At 49.7% G+C, this 19,351-nt stretch overlaps 1 protein-coding gene across 1 annotated transcript; it reads right to left on the reverse strand.

Moving 5' to 3' along the window:
• Nucleotides 1-1,354: 1,354 nt before the first annotated feature.
• Nucleotides 1,355-9,670, reverse strand: LOC129053100 (PWWP domain-containing DNA repair factor 4). Its single transcript, XM_054545216.1, has 3 exons — nt 6,161-9,670; nt 4,640-5,224; nt 1,355-4,585 (listed from the first exon to the last, which is right to left on the reverse strand). The coding sequence occupies exons 1-3, from the start codon at nt 9,594-9,596 to the stop codon at nt 2,694-2,696; spliced, it is 5,913 nt and encodes a 1,970-aa protein (XP_054401191.1). The 5' UTR covers nt 9,597-9,670; the 3' UTR covers nt 1,355-2,693.
• Nucleotides 9,671-19,351: the final 9,681 nt, after the last annotated feature.

Below are 19,351 nucleotides of genomic sequence, written 5' to 3' on the forward strand. Positions count from 1 at the left end.
GGTTAGGTTGGTTGCTAATGCCAGGGTGAGGGTTCAGGAGATTCTAGGTATTCAGAATTCTCCTGGTCGTCACCCTTACAAATCTGAGGGTTCTCCTCTTTCCCCATCAGTTGCTTACTTGGATATAGAGACCTACGAATGTGGTGTGAGCCGTCTGTGTGTGTGCAGCTCTGCCAAGCAACAGTTACGATCAGGGCCTGATGTGCAGCAGTCTGCCTTCTGACTGGAGAAGAGGAGGTCACCTTAACCTAGCGGGTCAGGGTGGGTGACAGGCTGGGCTCTGTCATCAAACACACAGGCACCTGTGATGGAGATCCAGCTCAGGGCAATCATGGAGGGGCCGCGGCATCCGCTCAGGCTGGAAAGGATCTCAGAGTCTATATATCCCTCAACCCACCCACATGCCCCGGATGCCTTTCAGTGACCCTGATTCAAGGAGGAGGAGAATAGATGCATGTCCGAGGCATGTCTGCCTCTCTTCAGTGGATGCCCCAGGTGTCAGTGACATCCAAGAGAGACCAGGTCTCCTCCCTTCACCCCAAGCCAACAGGCACCTATGACCTCACATAGTTGGGTGAACCTGGGGCTGCGCTCTCAAAAACAGGCCGTTGGCCCATGACACTGGTGAGAATTTCTCACCGACAGGAGGAAGCAGTGCATCCTTGTTACCTTAAAGATTAGGTTGTCACCTGAGTCACCACGTTCCCATCTGTTTCTATGTCACCTGAAGTCGGTCTTCAGAGCAGAGCCTTCAACCACACCTCACTTGCTCTCCCGACCTAGCATAAGGTCAGGAATGAATGAATGGGGTAGTAAAGTAATACTAGAACCTAGAGATAAACATGGCTCCACGAGAAAGCTGAACTCAGGTGATATGTTGGACTCGGAGAGACAGTGTTGTGGAGTAGCTAAAGTGTGTTGTCTCGGTGTGTGAGGTCCACACAGAGCACGGAGACAGTCTGTTTCCAAATAATTGCCGGGGCCATGAGGATGTCACATGGACTGTCCAGGCAGTGTGCCCAGGAGTCTTGGTCACACTCAGGCAGAGTCTAGAGAGGGTTCCGTCGGGTCTGATGTATACACCACTTGGAAGGCTCTCTTCTAAAATTTCGTCAGAATTTCCAAGCTATTATTGCTTTGGAAGTGTGTCTATATATTTCCTAGACACTCCACCTATGGATTTGGACAATCTCAAGCATGACACAGCTGAAGTTCAAGGTGAGAGACACAGTGGTTTTAAGGTGACGCCAGACAGCTCCTCTGCCAATGTTACCCAAACACATGGCCATGTGAATGCATAACATGGTCTCATGAGAACAGGTGACTTCCTCTAAGAACTAAAAAAGGACTCAGGTTCATGTTAAGGCCTTCACGTTTATTTTAACATCAAGTTTGAAAAACAAACTGGCTTTTCCATAACATTTATCCTCAAAAACCATCTTGTTTCAAGTTAGTCTAGCAATCTGTGGGCTTCACAAGTTAGGTCTGAATTGCATCTGTTTAATATTATTCCACCAAGGGCCGGCCCCACTTAGCGGAATGAAGGCTGCCCCTGTGACCCATTTTTCCAACTCCCAGCCCTGGCACCTCTCCTTCTCTAGCAGCCCGGAATGTCTTACCAGCCTGTGTCTAGATTGTTGGGACCTGTCGGAGCTAGCCCGTGAGTAAGTCGGAAGATGAAGCTCGGTGGCATTGAGACAAATGGCCACGTCTTGGGGGATTCTGGATCCAGAACAAGGAGCTGGCTTTCCTCCAATTTATGGGCAGATAGATGGGCTCCTAAGCAGTTGGGCTAGCCACATAGGTGGAGAGAAGCCAGGCCAAGAAGGAGATGGCTCTAGCTGCCCTCCACAGGGGACCGACAGTTAGAGGGAGAAGATCCATCACTGTCAGTTATGAAGACAGCCTGAATCCCGTTCTAGGAAACAGTTCAGCCGTTGAAGGAGGGTGTGGAATTTCAGGGAAATGCAGAGCGACAATCTTGCCTGAGGCTGACAAGACCCTCACTGCACACTGAGATTTCACTCATGCACGTACGGACTACGTGCAAGCCATTCGGTAACTTCATGTTTGGCCTGCAGTTTGCTTTTTGAAAAAGTATGGCAAGGCCGTGTTAACATAGGAGAAAATGTCTCTCTCATGGGATTCAACTCTTGGGGCTACTGTTCAAAAAATAAACAAGCATAGCAGGGAAAAGGCAGGAATTATCTGAAAAAGGAATCTGATAGTTTCTATCTGCGTATCGCCAAAAGAATGAAAAGTCTCACCGATGTTTCCATAAAAATATACACCAGGCTTTAAAGATTATTGTTTAAAAGCTGATACCAGTGGCTTTTTGTGTAAAAGAATATAGGTCCTAAATGAAAGTACCAAGTCCAGTCGAAAGACACTTTATGAAAATCAATGCTCTTGTCTTTCAAACCTATCGGGACAACTACACATCCAAAGACGTTGAGGGAAACGCAAGGGTTTGCAATCGTTTAACAAAATAGCTCTTCACGAGTTTGCGATGAAGACATGGTGATGAATGTGCCACCACCACATGCGAGAGATGGGCCCCAAATGAATTCCTCACGTTCCCAAAGTCTCGAATATCCAGAACATACTTACACGCGTTGGGGAAGGGACGAGGCGTTCTCATTAATTCTAGAAAGGAGGCAGCTCCCTGCAAAGGTATGGGTGCAGGGGGGGAGCTAATTAGCTTTACGGGTGGTTGCTGGTTCCCTTCTTGCCTTCTTTAAGATATTTCTGTCAAACAGCTCTTTCTCCCGGTAATGCACAGGTGGCCCTCGCAGGTACTTCTCCTCTGCTGCCTTGTAATCCAGCCCATCAAGTGTGGCGATGGCACAAATCATGGCTTCCGGCAGAAGAACTTCCAGAACAAAATTGACTTTGTCATCCTTTATCAGAGTCAGCATGGTTTTGTCAATTTGCTTGTAGATTTCTTGTAAATGCTTGGCCACGACTTCCAACTGATCGTCATCCTCCAGGTATGTTTCAATGCAGAGCAAGTCCTTGTGTGGCTTCAGAAACGCGGTCAGCCACCTGGACTGCTTCCTGCCTTGCAAGATGTCCAGAAGGTGGGGGTCGGCCCCCTTTCTCCGCACGATGAAGTCCACCAGCTTCTGGTTGTCTCGGTCCCGAGCGGCCCTCATCCGGTCCGGGAGGATTTTCTTGCAAGGCCTCTTCCCGCCCAGGGAGGTCTCCTCCTCCCAGTCTTCCAGGTCGCCATAATTCACCTTTGGAAAGTCAATCTGCAGGTCTCCCTCTTGGATGGCTCTCCTGATTGGGTAGCTGATGTCTGCGGCATAATAGTCCAGGAAAGAGCCCCGGAAAGAACCCCGGACCAGTCCTTCTCTGTAGTGGGAAATCAGTGAGAAGCACCAGTTGACGCTTTGCTTGTAGGCCTTCTGGGCTCTCTTCAGCAGTTTCTCTTTCTCCTTACAATCCAGGTGCTTCAGCCTTCGAAGAGGAACTTGAATGCCCCGCTTTCCATGGTGCAGGTTGGCCTCAAGCAGGAGCACCCTCGCGGTCTTGTCTGTGTTGCTGACACTCTTGACCACGGCTGGCCAAAACGGATGATCTTGAAATTTGAACCAGACCATCGTTCCCCTTTCAATGGGACGTGGCTCCTGTGGAAAAGCAAGGCTGGCGGGCTGCCCATCCTGTTTACCGCCAGCCCTTTGAACGGTGGTGACGGGATTAGCAAGCTTAGCGTCACCAGGCGTCTGAGGTCCTTGAGGTCTCCTCTGAAAATCTGGACCTGGACGCTTCCTTTTTCTATTGGCAAGCCGGAGTGAAGAAGGCAGCCTGTGCTGACGGGACCCAGAGGCTGTGGCCATACCTGCCCAGCCTGGCTTCCAGGCACCCTCTCCAGGGTCCTGAATGTTCCCCGAGAAGGCAGAACATTCCGGGGATGCAGCCAGGGCCTTCTTCGGGCGGCTGTCCTGTATCTCTTCCTTCAGAGCGGGGGGCGCAGGGCTGGTGAGACCTGGAGGCAGAGATGCACCCTCCTCCGTTACTGTGGGATGCAGGGACATAAGAGTTGAGGCGTTTGCCCTTTTCTTCCCCCTTTTCTCACAAACATGCCGCGAAAGTGTCAGGGAGTCCTGGCAGGCTTGGGGGCTTTGCAACACATGTGCTTGCATTCCAACTGGAGTAGGAGCAATGGCCATGAGCGCCCGTGACCTGTCCCTGCCCAGGGCACCTGGAGTAGGATCAATGGCCATGCACGCTGGTGAGCTGTCACTGCGCAGGACGCTTGGAGTAGGATCCATGGCCATATGTGTCTGTGACCTGTCACGGTGCAGGGCGCCTGGAGTAGGAGCAATGGCCGTGCGTTCTCCTGAGCTGTCACCACGCAGGGTGCCCGGAGTCTGAGAAATGGCTTTGCGTTTCTGTGACCTGGTACTGCGCAGGGCCCCTGGCATAGGTGCAATGGCTGTGTGAAATGGTGAGCTGTCACCGCGCAGAGGGCCTGGAGTAGAAGCAGTAGCCTTGTGTGCCTGAGAGCCGACACGGTGCAGAGCGCCTAGAATAGGAGCAACGGCCCTGCTTTCTCTTGAGCTGTCACAGTGCAGGGCGCCTGAAGTAGGAGTAATGTCCCGGTGCGCTGGTGAGCTGTCACAATGCAGGGCGCCGGAAGTAGGAGTAATGTCCTGGTGCGCTGGTGACCTGTCAGCATGCAGGGCGCTTAGAGTAGGAGCAAAGGCCATGCACGTTCGTGAGCTGTCACAGTGCAGGGTGCCTGGAGTGGGGGCAATGGCCTTGCGTTTCCATGACTTGTCACCGTGCGGGGCGCCTGGAGTAGGAGCAATGGTCGTGTGCACCTGGGAGCCGTCACCACACAGGGCTCCTGGAGTAGAAGCAATGGCCGTGTGTGCTGGTGACCTGTCACCATGCAGGGCACCTGGAGAAGGAGCGATGGCCCTGTGCACTGATGAGCTGTCACCGCCCAGGTCACCTGGAGTAGGAGCAATGGCCTCGTGTGTCTGAGAGGTGTCACCGTGCAGGGTGCCTGGAGTAGAAGCAAGGGCCGTGTTTGCTGGCGAACTGTCACCTTGCAGGGTCCCTGGAGTAGGGGCAATGGCCGTTGAGCTGTCATCACCCAGGGCGCCTGGAGTAGGAGCAATGGTCGTGTGCACCTGGGAGCCGTCACCACGCAGGGCTCCTGGAGTAGAAGCAATGGCCGTGTGTGCTGGTGACCTGTCACCATGCAGGGCACCTGGAGAAGGAGCGATGGCCCTGTGCGCTGATGAGCTGTCACCGCCCAGGTCACCTGGAGTAGGAGCAATGGCCTCGTGTGTCTGAGAGGTGTCACCGTGCAGGGCTCCTGGAGTAGAAGCAATGGCCGTGTGTGCTGGTGACCTGTCACCATGCAGGGCACCTGGAGAAGGAGCGATGGCCCTGTGCGCTGATGAGCTGTCACCGCCCAGGTCACCTGGAGTAGGAGCAATGGCCTCGTGTGTCTGAGAGGTGTCACCGTGCAGGGTGCCTGGAGTAGAAGCAAGGGCCGTGTTTGCTGGCGAACTGTCACCTTGCAGGGTCCCTGGAGTAGGGGCAATGGCCGTTGAGCTGTCATCACCCAGGGCGCCTGGAGTAGGAGCAATGGTCGTGTGCACCTGGGAGCCGTCACCATGCAGGGCTCCTGGAGTAGAAGCAATGGCCGTGTGTGCTGGTGACCTGTCACCATGCAGGACACCTGGAGAAGGAGCGGTGGCCCTGTGCGCTGATGAGCTGTCACCGCCCAGGTCACCTGGAGTAGGAGCAATGGCCTCCTGTGTCTGAGAGGTGTCACCGTGCAGGGCGCCTGGAGTAGAAGCAAGGGCCGTGTTTGCTGGCGAACTGTCACCTTGCAGGGTCCCTGGAGTAGGGGCAATGGCCGTTGAGCTGTCATCACCCAGGGCGCCTGGAGTAGGAGCAATGGTCGTGTGCACCTGGGAGCCGTCACCATGCAGGGCTCCTGGAGTAGAAGCAATGGCTGTGTGTGCTGGTGACCTGTCACCATGCAGGGCACCTGGAGAAGGAGCGGTGGCCCTGTGCGCTGATGAGCTGTCACCGCCCAGGTCACCTGGAGTAGGAGCAATGGCCTCGTGTGTCTGAGAGGTGTCACCGTGCAGGGTGCCTGGAGTAGAAGCAAGGGCCGTGTGTGCTGGCGAACTGTCACCTTGCAGGGTCCCTGGAGTAGGGGCAATGGCCTTGCGTTTCCAAGACTTGTCATCGCGCAGGGCACCTGGAGTAGGAGCAATGGCCTTGCGTTTCCATGACGTGTCACCTCTCAGGGCCCCTGCAGATGGGGCAATGGCCGTGCGAGCTGTTGAGCTGTCACTGCGCATGGTGCCTGGAGTAGGAGCAATGGCCGTGTTCGCCTGAGAGCTGTCACCGTGCAGGGCACCTGGAGTAGAAGCAATGGCCATGTGTGCTGGTGACCTGTCACCATGCAGGGCGCCTGGAGAAGGAATAATGGATGTGCGCCCTGGTGAGCTGTCACGGCCCAGGGTGCCTGGAGTTGGAACAATGGCCCTGAGTGCTGGTGACCTCTCAACGTGCAGGGTGCCTGGAGTAGAAGCAATGGCCTTGCATTTCCGTGACCTGTCAGACCTGTTACCACGCAGGGCACCTGGAGTAGAAGCAATGGCCTTGCGTTTCCATGACCTGTCACCTCGCAGGGCCCCTGCAGATGGGGCAATGGCTGTGCGCGCTGTTGAGCTGTCACCGCGCATCGTGCCTGGAGTAGGAGCAATGGCCATGTGTGCCTGAGAGCCGTCACCATGCAGGGTGCCTGGAGTAGAAGGAAAGGCCATGTGCACTGGTGGCCTGTCACCATGCAGGGCGCCTGGAGAAGGAATAATGGACGTGTGCGCTGGTGAGTTGTCACCGTGCAGGGCACCTGGAGTAGGAGCAATGGCCATATAAGTCCATGACCCGTCACTGTGCAGGGCCTCTGGAGTAGGAGCAATGGCCTTCCGTTTCTGTGACCTGCCACCACACAGGGCCCCGGGAGTAATAGCAATGGCCCTGCATTTCCTTGATTTACCACCTAGCAGGGCGCCTGGAGTAGGTGCAATGCCCATACCCACCCATGACCTGTCCCCGCACAGTAAACATGGAGTAGGGGCAATGCTCCTGCGTGCGCGGGACCTTTCACTGCACAAGGCGCCTGGAGCAGGGGCAGTGGCCCTGCTCGCCCCTGACCTGTCACCGGGCAGGGTTCCTGGAGTAGAACCAATGGCCGTGCGTTTTCGTGACCTGTCACAGCGCAGGGTGCCTGGAGTAGGAGCAATGGCCCTGTGCACCGGTGACCTGTCACCGTGCAGGGCGCCTGCAGGAAGGGCAATGCCTGTGCCCACCCGTGACCCAACCCCGAACAGTGCGGATGGAGCAGGTGCAATGGCCCTGCCTGCCCGTGACCTGTCCCTGCGCAGGGCACCTGGAGTAGGGGCAACGCCCATGCCCACCTGTGACCCCTCCCCGCACAGTGCGCATGGAGTAGGGGCAATGGCCCTGCGCACCCGGGACCTTTCACTGCACAAAGTGCCTGGAGTGGGGGCAATGGCCCTGCTTGCCCCTGACCTGTCACTGCCCAGAGCTCCTGGAGTAGGATCAATGGCTGTGAGTTCTCGTGACCTGTCACAGCGCAGGGCGCCTGGAGTAGGAGCAATGGGCCTGCGCACTGGTGATCTGTCACCGCGCAGGGCATCTGCAATAGGGGCAATGCCTATGCCCACCCGTGACCCTATCTCGCACAATGCGCATGTAGTAGGGACAATGGCCCTGCGTGCTCGTGAACTGTCACCGCGCAAAGCACCTGGGGTGGGCGCAAGGCTGGTGTGCGCCCGTGACTTTTCACCACGCAGGGTGGCTGGAGTAGAGGCAATGGCCCTGCGGGACCGTGGCCTGTAACCTCGCAGGGCGCCTGGAGTAGGGGAAATGGCCGTGTGTGCCCGTGACCTGTAACCGCTCAGAGTGCCTGGAGTAGGGGCAATGGCCCTGCGCGTCCAAGACCTGTAACCCCACAGGGCGCCTGGGGTAGGGGCAATGTCCGTGCGTGCCGCCGACCTGTTTCCGCCCAGGGCGCCCGGATTAGGTGCAATGGCTGTGTCTGCCGTTGACCTGTAACCGCGCCGGGCGCCTGGGTTAGGTGCAATGGCCCTGTGCGCCCATGACTTGTAACCTCGCAGGGCACCTGGAGTAGGGGCAATGGCCTTGCACGCAGATGACGTGTTTCCCCGCAGGGTCCCTGGAGTAGAAGCAATGGCGCTGCGTGCCCGTGACCTGTCCCTGCGAAGGGCGCCTGGAGTAGGGACAATGGCCGTGCGTGCTGCTGACCTGTCTCTGCGCAGGGCACCTGGAGTAGGGGCAATGGCCTTGGACGCAGATGACCTGTTTCCCCGCAGGGTCCCTGGAGTAGAAGCAATGGCGCTGCGTGCCCGTGACCTGTCCCTGCCAAGGGCGCCTGGAGTAGGGACAATGGCCGTGCGCGCTGCTGACCTGTCTCTGCGCAGGGCACCTGGAGTAGGGGCAATGGCCCTGCACGCCCATGACTTGTAACCTCGCAGGGCGCCTGGAGTAGGGGTAATGTCCTTTGGCACCCGTGACCTGACACCGTGCAGGACACCTGGAGTAAGGGCAATGGCTCTGCAAGCCCGTGACCTGTTGCTGCACAGGGAGCCTGGAGTAGGGGCAATGGCTCTGCAGGCCGGTGACCTGCCACCACGCCTGGCACCTAAAGTAGGGTCAATGGCCCTGCTCGCCTGTGACCTGTCCCCGCACAGGGAGCCTGGTTTAGGGGCAATGGACCTGCATGCCTGTGACCTGCCACCGCGCTTGGCACCTCGAGCAGGGGCAATGGCCCTGTGAGCCCGTGACCTGTCACTGTACAGGCAGCGTGGGGTAGGGGCAATGGCCCTGTGCGCCCAAGACCTGTAACCTCGCAGGGCGCTTGGAGTAGGGGCAATGGCCCTGCGTGCCCGTGACCTGCCACTGAGCCTGGCTCCTGGAGTAGGGGCAATGGCCCTGGGCGCCCCTGACCTGTCCCCGGGCAGGGTGCCTGGAGTAGGGGCAATGGCTGTGGGCTCCTGTGACCTCTCATCCCGCAGGGCACGCTTACTCTCTGAAGGGACCGTCGGTGATCTTGGGTTTTCCCTCTTCCCAAGACTCCTCCTTAAGTCGCCTTTGCATCTCCAATCATCTTCACAAGGGACAGAGCTGGCTGGCTTTTCGGGCACCTTTTGAGAAAGCTGAGAGGGTGTGGTGCTCTCTAGTTCGTGTGGTTTCCTTCCTCCACCCAGATTTGTTCTCTCCTTCAGAATCTCCAGGGTCACCCGAAGGGTTCCTCTGTACCCCATCTTCTCTCTGAGTGGGGCACCGAGCTTCGTCTGTGCCGCTGCAGAGGCGGCAATGTCTTCCATTTCAAACTTAGTTGGGGTCTTCACGTCTGTGCTTTTCACCTTGATTTTTTCATCTACTGCGAGGATTTGAACTTCTAGAGAAATCGCCTTTTCAGGCTTCGTTTTTGGTGAAGTCCCACGTGTGCACAAAACCTTTGCTGGCCATAGTCGGCCTTTCCAAGAGCATAGGATGTACTGAGAGTCCATGATGAGCTGGGAAAAGGTAGCTAAGGGAGGCCGAGGGGTCTGCCTGCCACACCCTCTGCTACCGCAGGTCTCTCCTAAACCAAGCTGCTCTGCAGAGCATCCTTTGCCTTCGGACTGCAAAGGGTGTGCAGTGTGGGTGGGCTGTGTTCCTCCTCCTGAATCTCCCTGAGGCACTTGAACTCGTGTTTCCAATGGACAATTCTGGAGTATGCTGCAACATGGTAAAGGGAGAGCAGAAATGTAACAGGAAAGCATCCTTTCGTGAAACGCGAAGCACCCTGCTCAGTGAGGTTGATAAAATAAGGAAACATGACAAGTGAGTCTTAGACAGAGGGATAGATGGATGGCAAGTATTTGGGATCATACAGAAGGTCCACAGAAGCTTTATTACACAGCAAACCCAAGGCCTTCTCCTAATTTTAACAATTCCATCTTGAGGAGCACCTGCATGGGGAGGTGGGTGTCCCAGCAGGGACCCCACGTTTTTTACTGAGTATTTTGTGCCTTTGGGCTCCTTGGGCGGAAACCTGGGGAAATGCTTCATGTTTTTATTTCTAGGGTGCTAGTATGGACCTGTGCTTCCCAGGAAGCCCGAGGAGGTCTCCCACATGCAGATGCTGGGTGTCGGCACCATGTCATGTGCAAGAGCGTACAGAACCCAGAGCTGCGTGGCGATCATCCTGGTGATTACTGGCTACCATCGGTCGTGAGGATCGCTGCAGGCAGTGGTCACTGGCTGCCATCTGCACCTCTCTACCGTGGCTTTAAACTTTTGCCTGCCGACACCAAATCAGTGACTCTTATCCTGAAAACAAGTGTCTGTACAACGACGGGCAAGGAAAATTCCACTGTGAAATGTCAGTGTGAAGTGAATGCAAGTGAATGTTTAGTAAATGGGGAAATCTTACCCAGTGTCACATGGATCGCAGCAGGTTTGGTTCTGTGAGCTGGATCTCTTGCTGCTCACACTGCAAGCGCTGGTGTGCAGACCCTTCAACCCCACTCTGTGCCCCTGAAGTGCGCTGTTCTTCTGGCGACCCAGTGGCACCACGTGTAGATGCTCAGGACCTATGCACTCCTAATGTCAACCTGGAAACACAAACAGAGATAGGAAATTAAGCCAATCAAGTGATTTATCCTGTTCCCCTCCCCAACTCTTGAATGCATGCCCTTTTGCAACAGAACCGACGTCTTCATCTCAGGCATCACGTAGTTGTCATCTTTGTTTTCTTCCTTCTTTTGCATCTCAAAAAATTTCCCTGTTATGCCACTTAGCGTATGCTAGTCTTTTTCCATTTCAGAACCTTGGGAACTAGTGCTTTCCCGATAGCATCCCCCTAAGACAGATGGATTCCATGTTAGCAGTCTCTCTCTCTCTCTCTGTGTGTGTGTGTGTGTGTGTGTGTGTGTGTGAAATGAAATGTGCTCAACAAGATTGATAAAATGAGGAAACATGACAGGTGAATCTTGTCATGTTACTGTGTTTTTCTGATTCTCAAATAACATGAAATGGGTTAGCATAGAATATGAGATGTGTAGACAGACATATGAAAGGACATCACGTCACGGAAGCTCAGTCTACATGATAATGTGCCCGCTTCCAAGGCATTGCCGATGCGCCAGTGTGCACACACACATGCACATATCATCTTCAACTGGAGCTCCTAACCTAAGAGCGTAACTGGACACGTTGTCTTGTGAATGCCCATGTTCCTACCTCATTTGTGTGAACGTCTGTACAGTGAGGTTTCCCTGATAGTTCCAAACTTTATTTAATGAAATGTCCCATATTATAGAAACGTGCACTGAAGATGCAACTCTTTTGTCAATCCTTCACTTCCCACCTTCCACATCGAAATACTCTGCTAGCCTGTTGTTGTTTTCCATAGCCATTGTACAATATTTGGTACTGTGCAATATTGGGTATCATAGCTCACTTACATATTTTAGCTCATGCATTCTGGACTTCAAATTACAGGTTTCATAGGCCAATAATTATTTTCTTAATAAATGCATGTATGTGTGTCTTTGTTCACGGGCACTGGTAGATGTAATATGAAATGTATAATGATGATGAGATATACATACTTTAGGGAAAAGTTGTACAAAACCTTTCTTAGATGAGGGTATATGAACGTACAGGTTTAATGCCCTCTTCTTTGGAGAACTCAGAGTGCTGGGCTGTCAAGCACAAATGTCAACTGAGGACCCAGAACAAAAGTGAGAAGGAATCACCAATGACCCTGGCACTTCAATCTCCCCTTAACTGGACCTGCCAGCCCATGTCACAAAACAGGTGTGACTGGGCACCCTCAAGCCCAAGTCAATGCCTACCCACATCCCCAAATGCAGAGTCTCTCCTTTCTTCCTCCCTCTCTTTCTCGCTCTCTCTCTCTCTCTCTACACACACACACACACACACACACACACACACACACACACGTTGGAAACTCAGGGGGCCTGGCATTGATGCATAGAATCCATGCTCACTGCCTCTACACATTCCTGCAAATGTTTCTGCTTCCAGTACAAATGCTGTTTTCTTCTCCATTTAGTTTCTTATTTTAAACATAGACAGGGAAACATCTAAAGAGATGTCTAAAATTTCTAAATAGGAAATATAGTAAGCATCAGCAATCCAATCACCCAGAAATGCTTATTGCAAGTATATGAGTCCACACACTCCAGAATTTTTGTCCTGTTTATACATGTATATTTCTACAGCATATTTAAAAGCTTAAAGCTTGCACAGCCATTTGAATATTCTTCAGTATTGGCATCTGGCAACATCTTTACAGGTGTGAAACAGTTTAAGGGACTGCCTTCTACAGACCACCAAAATCTCCATTACAGCTAAGTTCGGATGGCCAAAGCCATGCCTCCTTACGAGAGATCATCAGAAGGGAAGTGTGTGAAATCAAAATGTTAAATGTTCTCTCACCACATGCGTTGGCCCATTGCCCAAATACCTTCTATCAAGGGTTTGCATAAAGTCTTGCTGGTGACTTTCTCCCCATATTTTCTACTAAGGGAAGCACAATTGTTTTCTCTCCCTCTAGAGAGAGAGAGAGGTAGGTAGGTAGGCAGATAGATGGGGGATAGACAGATGGATAGACAGATAGATAGATGGATGCATACAAGTAGAGATGGATATAGATTGATGAGGTTGAATGACTCATAGGGATAGATAAAAATAGATGGATAAAAGGTAGAGATGGATAAAGATATATATTAGCTAGAAGGTCTATAGATATTCAGAATAATAGAGAGCCAGAGATAGAGACATAGATGGTGGAGACAGATGATGAAGAGATATATAGAGAGAAAGACAGTTGGATATAGAGATAGATAAATATAATTTTATGGAAGATAGAGGCTTGATAGATATGAAGAATGATAAGAATAGATAGGTGATAGATGGATGGATAGAGATAAAGGTAGAGATGGATGAAGACAGAGAGATGATGGATGGACAGCAGAGTGGCTAGAGATAGAGCAAGATAGCTAGACAGGTTTACATCTATCTCTGTCTGGGCTTACCTTTACCTGTCTATATTGCAGATCCAGTTAGATCATGATGTGCAAATATTGATCTACTTCCACATACCAGGATCTATGAGATAAAAAGGGAACATTCACTAAGCCCAACTCAGTTTTGTGAGTGAACCCAAGTTCTCAGATTATTGAATGAGTAGGATAATGTGTTGACTATTTTACTTCACAATGAAATCAAACACTGCCTGCACAATGAGACTAAGCAGATGAAAATAAAAGGAAGACAGGATAAATAGTGAGTCCACAATCTGTAACATCATAGTCAATTTTAGGTCCCTGAAGACATTGTCAGTAGACTATTTTCTATTTTTGGTATATAACTTTTGTTCTATTCCATTTGCTCTTTAGCTGAGGGATGAAGGAACTAGAAGACCGTGAGCTTTTATTTCTTCCAATGACGGCCATGATTTGGGGGATAATTATTTTGGAAGCCCTGTGTTAATTCCTTTCTCAAGTGAGGGTTCATTTACTTTTTAGGAACAAGTAAAAGAACACAGTCCTCAGCAGCTCTTCTCAAAGTGGGGTCCCTTTCCTGACATGGTCCCCCTCCCACCGAGAGGCAGGCATCCTCCCTCCAGCACCCCTCCCTAGCATTACCAGAGCTTTGTGGAGCTCCCGTCGGCTGCTGGGTGTGTGATTTTAGACCTTCCCCCAAACAGGTGTTTCCTTCAAAGGATGAGCTGGCGGCATGCTTTAGTACAATAAAGGCACCGTGTATTAGATGGTTTCTCTAAAGGAAGTACATTCTTGTGTATTCCTACACCTTCCCTTTGCGCTGGTGAATTGCACGTAAACTTTCAACATACCTTTAGAGACAGGTCTCACGCTTTCCTAGGGTTTGCAGTGCACTTGTAGCACCACTGGGTGAGAACTGGTATCGGTCCAGTTTTCCCCTTATTCTGTTCGCTAATTGCATGCATCAATAGAGGATGCAATTAGTGAACAATTGCACCGCTCTCCGACCTGGAGAGCAGAGTCGTTTGGTAGACAATAGGAACACAATGGCCCGCCCTGGTGAAGGAGCCTGTGTTTTTCGCTTCTGTCATCGAGAAGGCGCCCTGGCTGATTTTCGCTCAATTCACCTCATGGCAGTTAGCGGAGTGAGACCAGGAAATTCGCCTTTTACAGAACATGGGTCTCAAGGGTCAGCTACCCAGGATGAGCCCAGCATGAGTCCCGGCCTGCTCAAAGTGGCAGGAGGCCTTCCAGTCCTACCCATGGTAGCTCCTCATTTGCCGGCATCAAATTTCCCTCTCCTAATGTATGCATCGTACGTTCTTACAATGAGGAGGCGAGCAAATTTCCATCCTGAAGGAGACCTGCGACATTCCTTTGAGTTCAGAAATCCTTGCGGATCTCTGCTTTAAAGGACTGACTCGGGTGACAATGCTCTGGCTCAACAGGTGTCACCTCAGGACAGTGAGTCAGGGCAGTCAACTCAATGCCACACACATTCACACACACACAGAGACACATACTTCCTCACACACACACACACACACATCCATACACACACCCCCAAACACACACACATCCTCACACATACACATCCTCACATACAAACACACGCACACACATGCACACATATCCACACACATCCTCACAAGCACACACACATCCACACACACACCCCCCCCAAACACACACACATCCTCACACACGCACACACATGCACACACATACACACATGTCCACACACATCCTCACATACAAACACACGCACACACATGCACACACCGTCACACACACACACAGACACACATCCTCACACATACACCCTCACCTCCCCCACCGCCCCCGACACAGTCACATCGATAGCAGACACCTACTGGTCTTGATGTTCGTTCCTACAGCTATTCCAGCTGTCCGCTCTGTAAATATCCTTGTGATGTGTGTCTGCTGCCAGGAAAGAAACGTTTACCTTGGTTGTCATAGAAACCGAAGTGTCGTCCCGAGGTTCTGCTGGATGACGACTTGCTACGGAGAGCAGGAAGCGCCAATACATCCCCCGAGGCTCAGCGTCGATCTGGAGCTCACTCAGTGACACCCCGCCCAATCTCACGCGGGAACCGAGAAAGGATTCGCAACATGGCTGGGAATTCTCCTTGGCCTAGGCGCTGGGGGCAGGGGAAGTTTCACAGAACGGGTCATGGAGGGAGGCAAGTGAAGGCGTCACAGGTTCTGTTCTCCCTTGAGGCACAGGGACGCGGGATCCAGGTCCCGTGAGGGGCCACCTTTCCCACCGCCAGAACACACGAAGTCGGGTACTTTGTGTACCTATAGCTTAGCTCACACCGAGAACATGCGGTATTCGGTTTTCCATTCCTGAGTTAGCTCACTCAGGATAATGGCCTGCAGTTGCATCCAAGTTGCCACAAAAGACACGATTTTGTTTTTTTTTTTTTACTCCTGACTAGTATTTCATGGTGTATATACACATTTTCTCCCTCCACTCATCAGTCGATGGGCACTTAGGTCGATGCCACACGTTGGCGATTGTGAATTGTGCTGGGATAAACATACATGTGCAGCTGTCTTTTTCACATAATGACTTCGTTTCCGTTGGGTAGATACCCAGTCGTGGGATTGCTGGATCGTATGGTGTATCGACTATTCGTTCTTTAAGGAGTCTCCATACTGTTGTCCATAGGGGTTGGACTAATTTGCATTCCCACCAGCAGCGTAAAAGCATTCTTTTTCACCACATTTGCACCAACATCTATTGTTTGTTGACTTTTTAATCATGGTCATTCTGGCCGGGGTGAGGTGCTGTCTCACCCTGGTGTTCATTGGTGTTTCCCTGATGATGAGCAATGTTGAACATTTTTTCAAATATGACTTGGCCGTTTGTATATCTTCTTTTGAGAAATGTCTGTTCACGTCATATGCCCACGTTTTAGTGGGATTATTTGTTCTTTCTCCTTGCTGATTTTGTAGAGTTCCTTGTAGATTCTGCATATTAGTTCTTTGTAGCAAGCACAGTTTGCAAATATTTTCTTCCATTCTTCAGGTTACCTTGTTACTCTGTTGATAATTTCTTTGGCATATTTCTTTCGATACTTGTGTTGTTGTAAAAAATGGACTTATTTTTCATGGACCATATTTGTATGTAAACATGAATGGGCTGAAGATTATTTTTAAATGGAAATTTTCATTTAATTGACGCTTAGGATTTTTCAAAATACTTGAACATATATTGCATGGGTCTAAGAATTGTTATTTTTGAAAGAAATATTTATTGAAGTGAAACTCAGATAACATAAAATTAGATATTTAAGCATACCATTTGGTGGCATAAAGTAAATTCACAGTATTGTAAAATCATCACCTCTGTCTATTTGCACAACATTTGCATCGATCCCAAAGAAAACCCTGTACCCATTAGGCAGTCACTACTGATTCCCGCCTCCCTCCTTCCCTGGCAGCCACTCATCCGTTTTGTAATCAGATGACGTGATAACAACCTGATTTCTAAGTATTGCTAATCCTTAACATTGGCCTCTTCTGGACATTCCATATAAATGGAATCATAGGGTATGTGACCTTTTGTGTCTGGCCTATTTCACGTAACATGGTTTCCAAGTTCATCCATGTCGTACCATGTATCAGAGCGTCATTCTTTCTCATAGCTACGGAGTATCCCGTTAGGTGAATCCATCATGTTGTGTTCATCCATTTATCTGTTGGTGGTAACGTGGGATGCTCCTATTTGGCTGTTGTCAATGGTGCTGTTATGAACATTCATACACATGTACTTGCTTGAATGTCAGTTTTAAATTTTTCTTTATGTATCTAGGAGTGGAATGATGGTGTCGTATGTTAATTACTTTTAACATTTTGAGGAAACGCCAAACTGTTTTTCATAGTAGCCACACCATTTTACATTCCCGTCAGCAGTGTATAAGGCTTGCAGTTTCTCCACATCTTTAACAGTAGCAATTTTTGTCTTCCTCTTAAAAGTAAACATCCTGGGGGGTGGTTAGCTGGTAGGATTGTGGTATGATTTGCATTTCCCTAAGAGTAATGATGTTGAGCCTATGTTCTCCGTCCCTATACCCTTGCACATGCCTGGATCCTATTTTGCTTATTGCATGGGCCATCTTTTCCGTCCTCATTCGTCTGTTAAACTCCTACCCATATCGCAGTATCGATCAGCAATATTTAATCTGCTGAGCGCTTCTCTAAAAGCCAGACTCTCACCTTGATTTCTTTGAGACTATGAACGAAATAACAAAGCGTGATATTTAGGCTGTCAAATGGCCTTGAGAAAATTCTACACCACGGGCTCCTAAAACAGTGAGAAAATGTTTTGTCACGAGTCTAGGTAATCAGAAGGAGTAAATTGGCAGCGATCAAGGTGGAGAAGTATTAGCAATGTGCTGTTCTTAGAATTAGCACTGAGATGAGTTATGAAACCTTGATGTATCTATGGTACATAGACATCTATGTATTACCTCTTGGAGCACATGGTGAAATCTCCAGATATTTTCAGACTACTATATGCCTTTTCCAGTAGTAACATGCCATTGTGACGGAGATCAATCTGAGGCAATGTTTAACATGAGTAAGTGAAATGAGAGATAATTTTCAGTAAAGTTACTGTAGGAAACCCCATTCAATTATATGATCTCCCAAAGAGTCTGTAGTACAGCAAGGGCTCTGGTAGCCTTTGCCCATTGTTCCTCACCCAACACATTGGTGGCTTTCTATGAGCCAGTGAAATGCTGATGGTCACAAGCAAGTGAATCCAAAGGGAATAGCATACAATAGCCTTACCTTTAACCTGTTACTTGCACAGGCAGTGGGAAAGCACGATCAGAGTGAATACAGTCTTGAAGACTTTGCTAAATGTCGATGAAAGAAGGAAAACGCATGATTACAAACAGAAAGAAACTTGCAGAGCTGGTAGCAAACAAAGACAGGTACGAAAGTTAAAGATAATTTTAGAAGACGTAAAAACAATCTACAGCTATATCTATTTGAGTCTATAGCTATGTCTTTATGTATACCCATGCCTCTATCTATCTAGAGAGAGAAAAGGATGAAAGGAAATAATACCCGAGATTTTAAATGGAGTATTATATCTGCTTGGTGGAATTATGTGTGAATTTCATTTCCTTTATAAATTATATTTTTGTAACATTTTACAGTGAAGATGTATTACATTTTTAACTAGAACAAAGACTTGGAAGTAGAATTTAAGTTACCTTAGAGAGCCTCATATTATAATATTTCTTTATTTGTTATTAATTTTAATTTTTGTATTTTGTATATAAATTTATGGGTACATGTGAAATTTTGTTACATGTATACAATGTGCAGTGATTAAGTCAGGATATTTAGGGTGTCCATCGCCTGCGTGCAATACATTTTTTGTGAAGGACCGTCACCCTACTCTGCTCTCAAACACGGAATTGATTGCTTCTATCTTACTGTAGGTTTGTTCCCTTCAACGCACTTCTCTGCATCCTTCTCCTGCTGGCTCACTCTTCCCAGTCTCCATTCTCTACCTCTCCATTCTCTACCTCCATGCGATCAGATGTTTTAGCTCCCACATATAATAGAGGACGTGTGATATTTGTCTTTTTATGCCTGCTTTATTTCACCGACGATAATGACCTCCAGTTCCGTCCATGCGGCTGCAAATAACATGATTTCATTCTTTTTTAAAAGGAATAATTGTGTTCCACACACACACACAAATACACATAGATATATGTATACATGTATGCACCATCTTGTTAAAAAACCATTCATCGGTTGATGCACACTCAAGTTGATTCCACATCTTTGCTGTTGTGAATAGTGCTACATAGTAAACATGCAAGAGCAGGTATTTTTGTATCTATTGATTTGTTTTCCTTTCGGTAGATACCCAGTCATGGGATTGCTGCATTGAATGGTAGTTCTGTTTTCAGTTTTGTTGAGAAGTCGCCATACTCTTTTCCACGGTGGCTGTAGTTGTTTACACTCTCACCAACAGGCTGTAAGATTTGCCTTTGCTTCATATTCTTGCCAACCTCTGTTATTTTGTGTCTTTTTAAATAGTGGCCATGCTGACTGGGGAAAGATGATATGTCATTGTGGTTTTGGTTTGCATTTCTGTGGTGGTTAGTGAAATTAGACCTGTGTCTCTCACCGTATACAAAAATGAACGCAAATAGATTAAGGAGTTACATCAAAGAACTGAGGCCGGGTGT

This window comes from Pongo abelii, chromosome X, assembly GCF_028885655.2.
Source record: "Pongo abelii isolate AG06213 chromosome X, NHGRI_mPonAbe1-v2.0_pri, whole genome shotgun sequence".
Classification (NCBI taxonomy): Eukaryota; Metazoa; Chordata; class Mammalia; order Primates; family Hominidae; genus Pongo; species Pongo abelii.

What these genes read in the sequence shown, in the direction of transcription:
- LOC129053100 (XM_054545216.1), bottom strand. Translation starts at nt 9,596, where the DNA reads ATGGACTCTCAGTACATCCTATGCTCTTGGAAAGGCCGACTATGGCCA. An exon ending in AGGGACCCTGCAAGGTGACA is followed by an intron (nt 5,225 to 6,160) that starts GTTCGCCAGCAC and finishes CTCCTTCTCCAG; the next exon opens with GTGCCCTGCATGGTGACAGG. An exon ending in GGACATTACTCCTACTTCCG is followed by an intron (nt 4,586 to 4,639) that starts GCGCCCTGCATT and finishes CTCCTACTTCAG; the next exon opens with GCGCCCTGCACTGTGACAGC.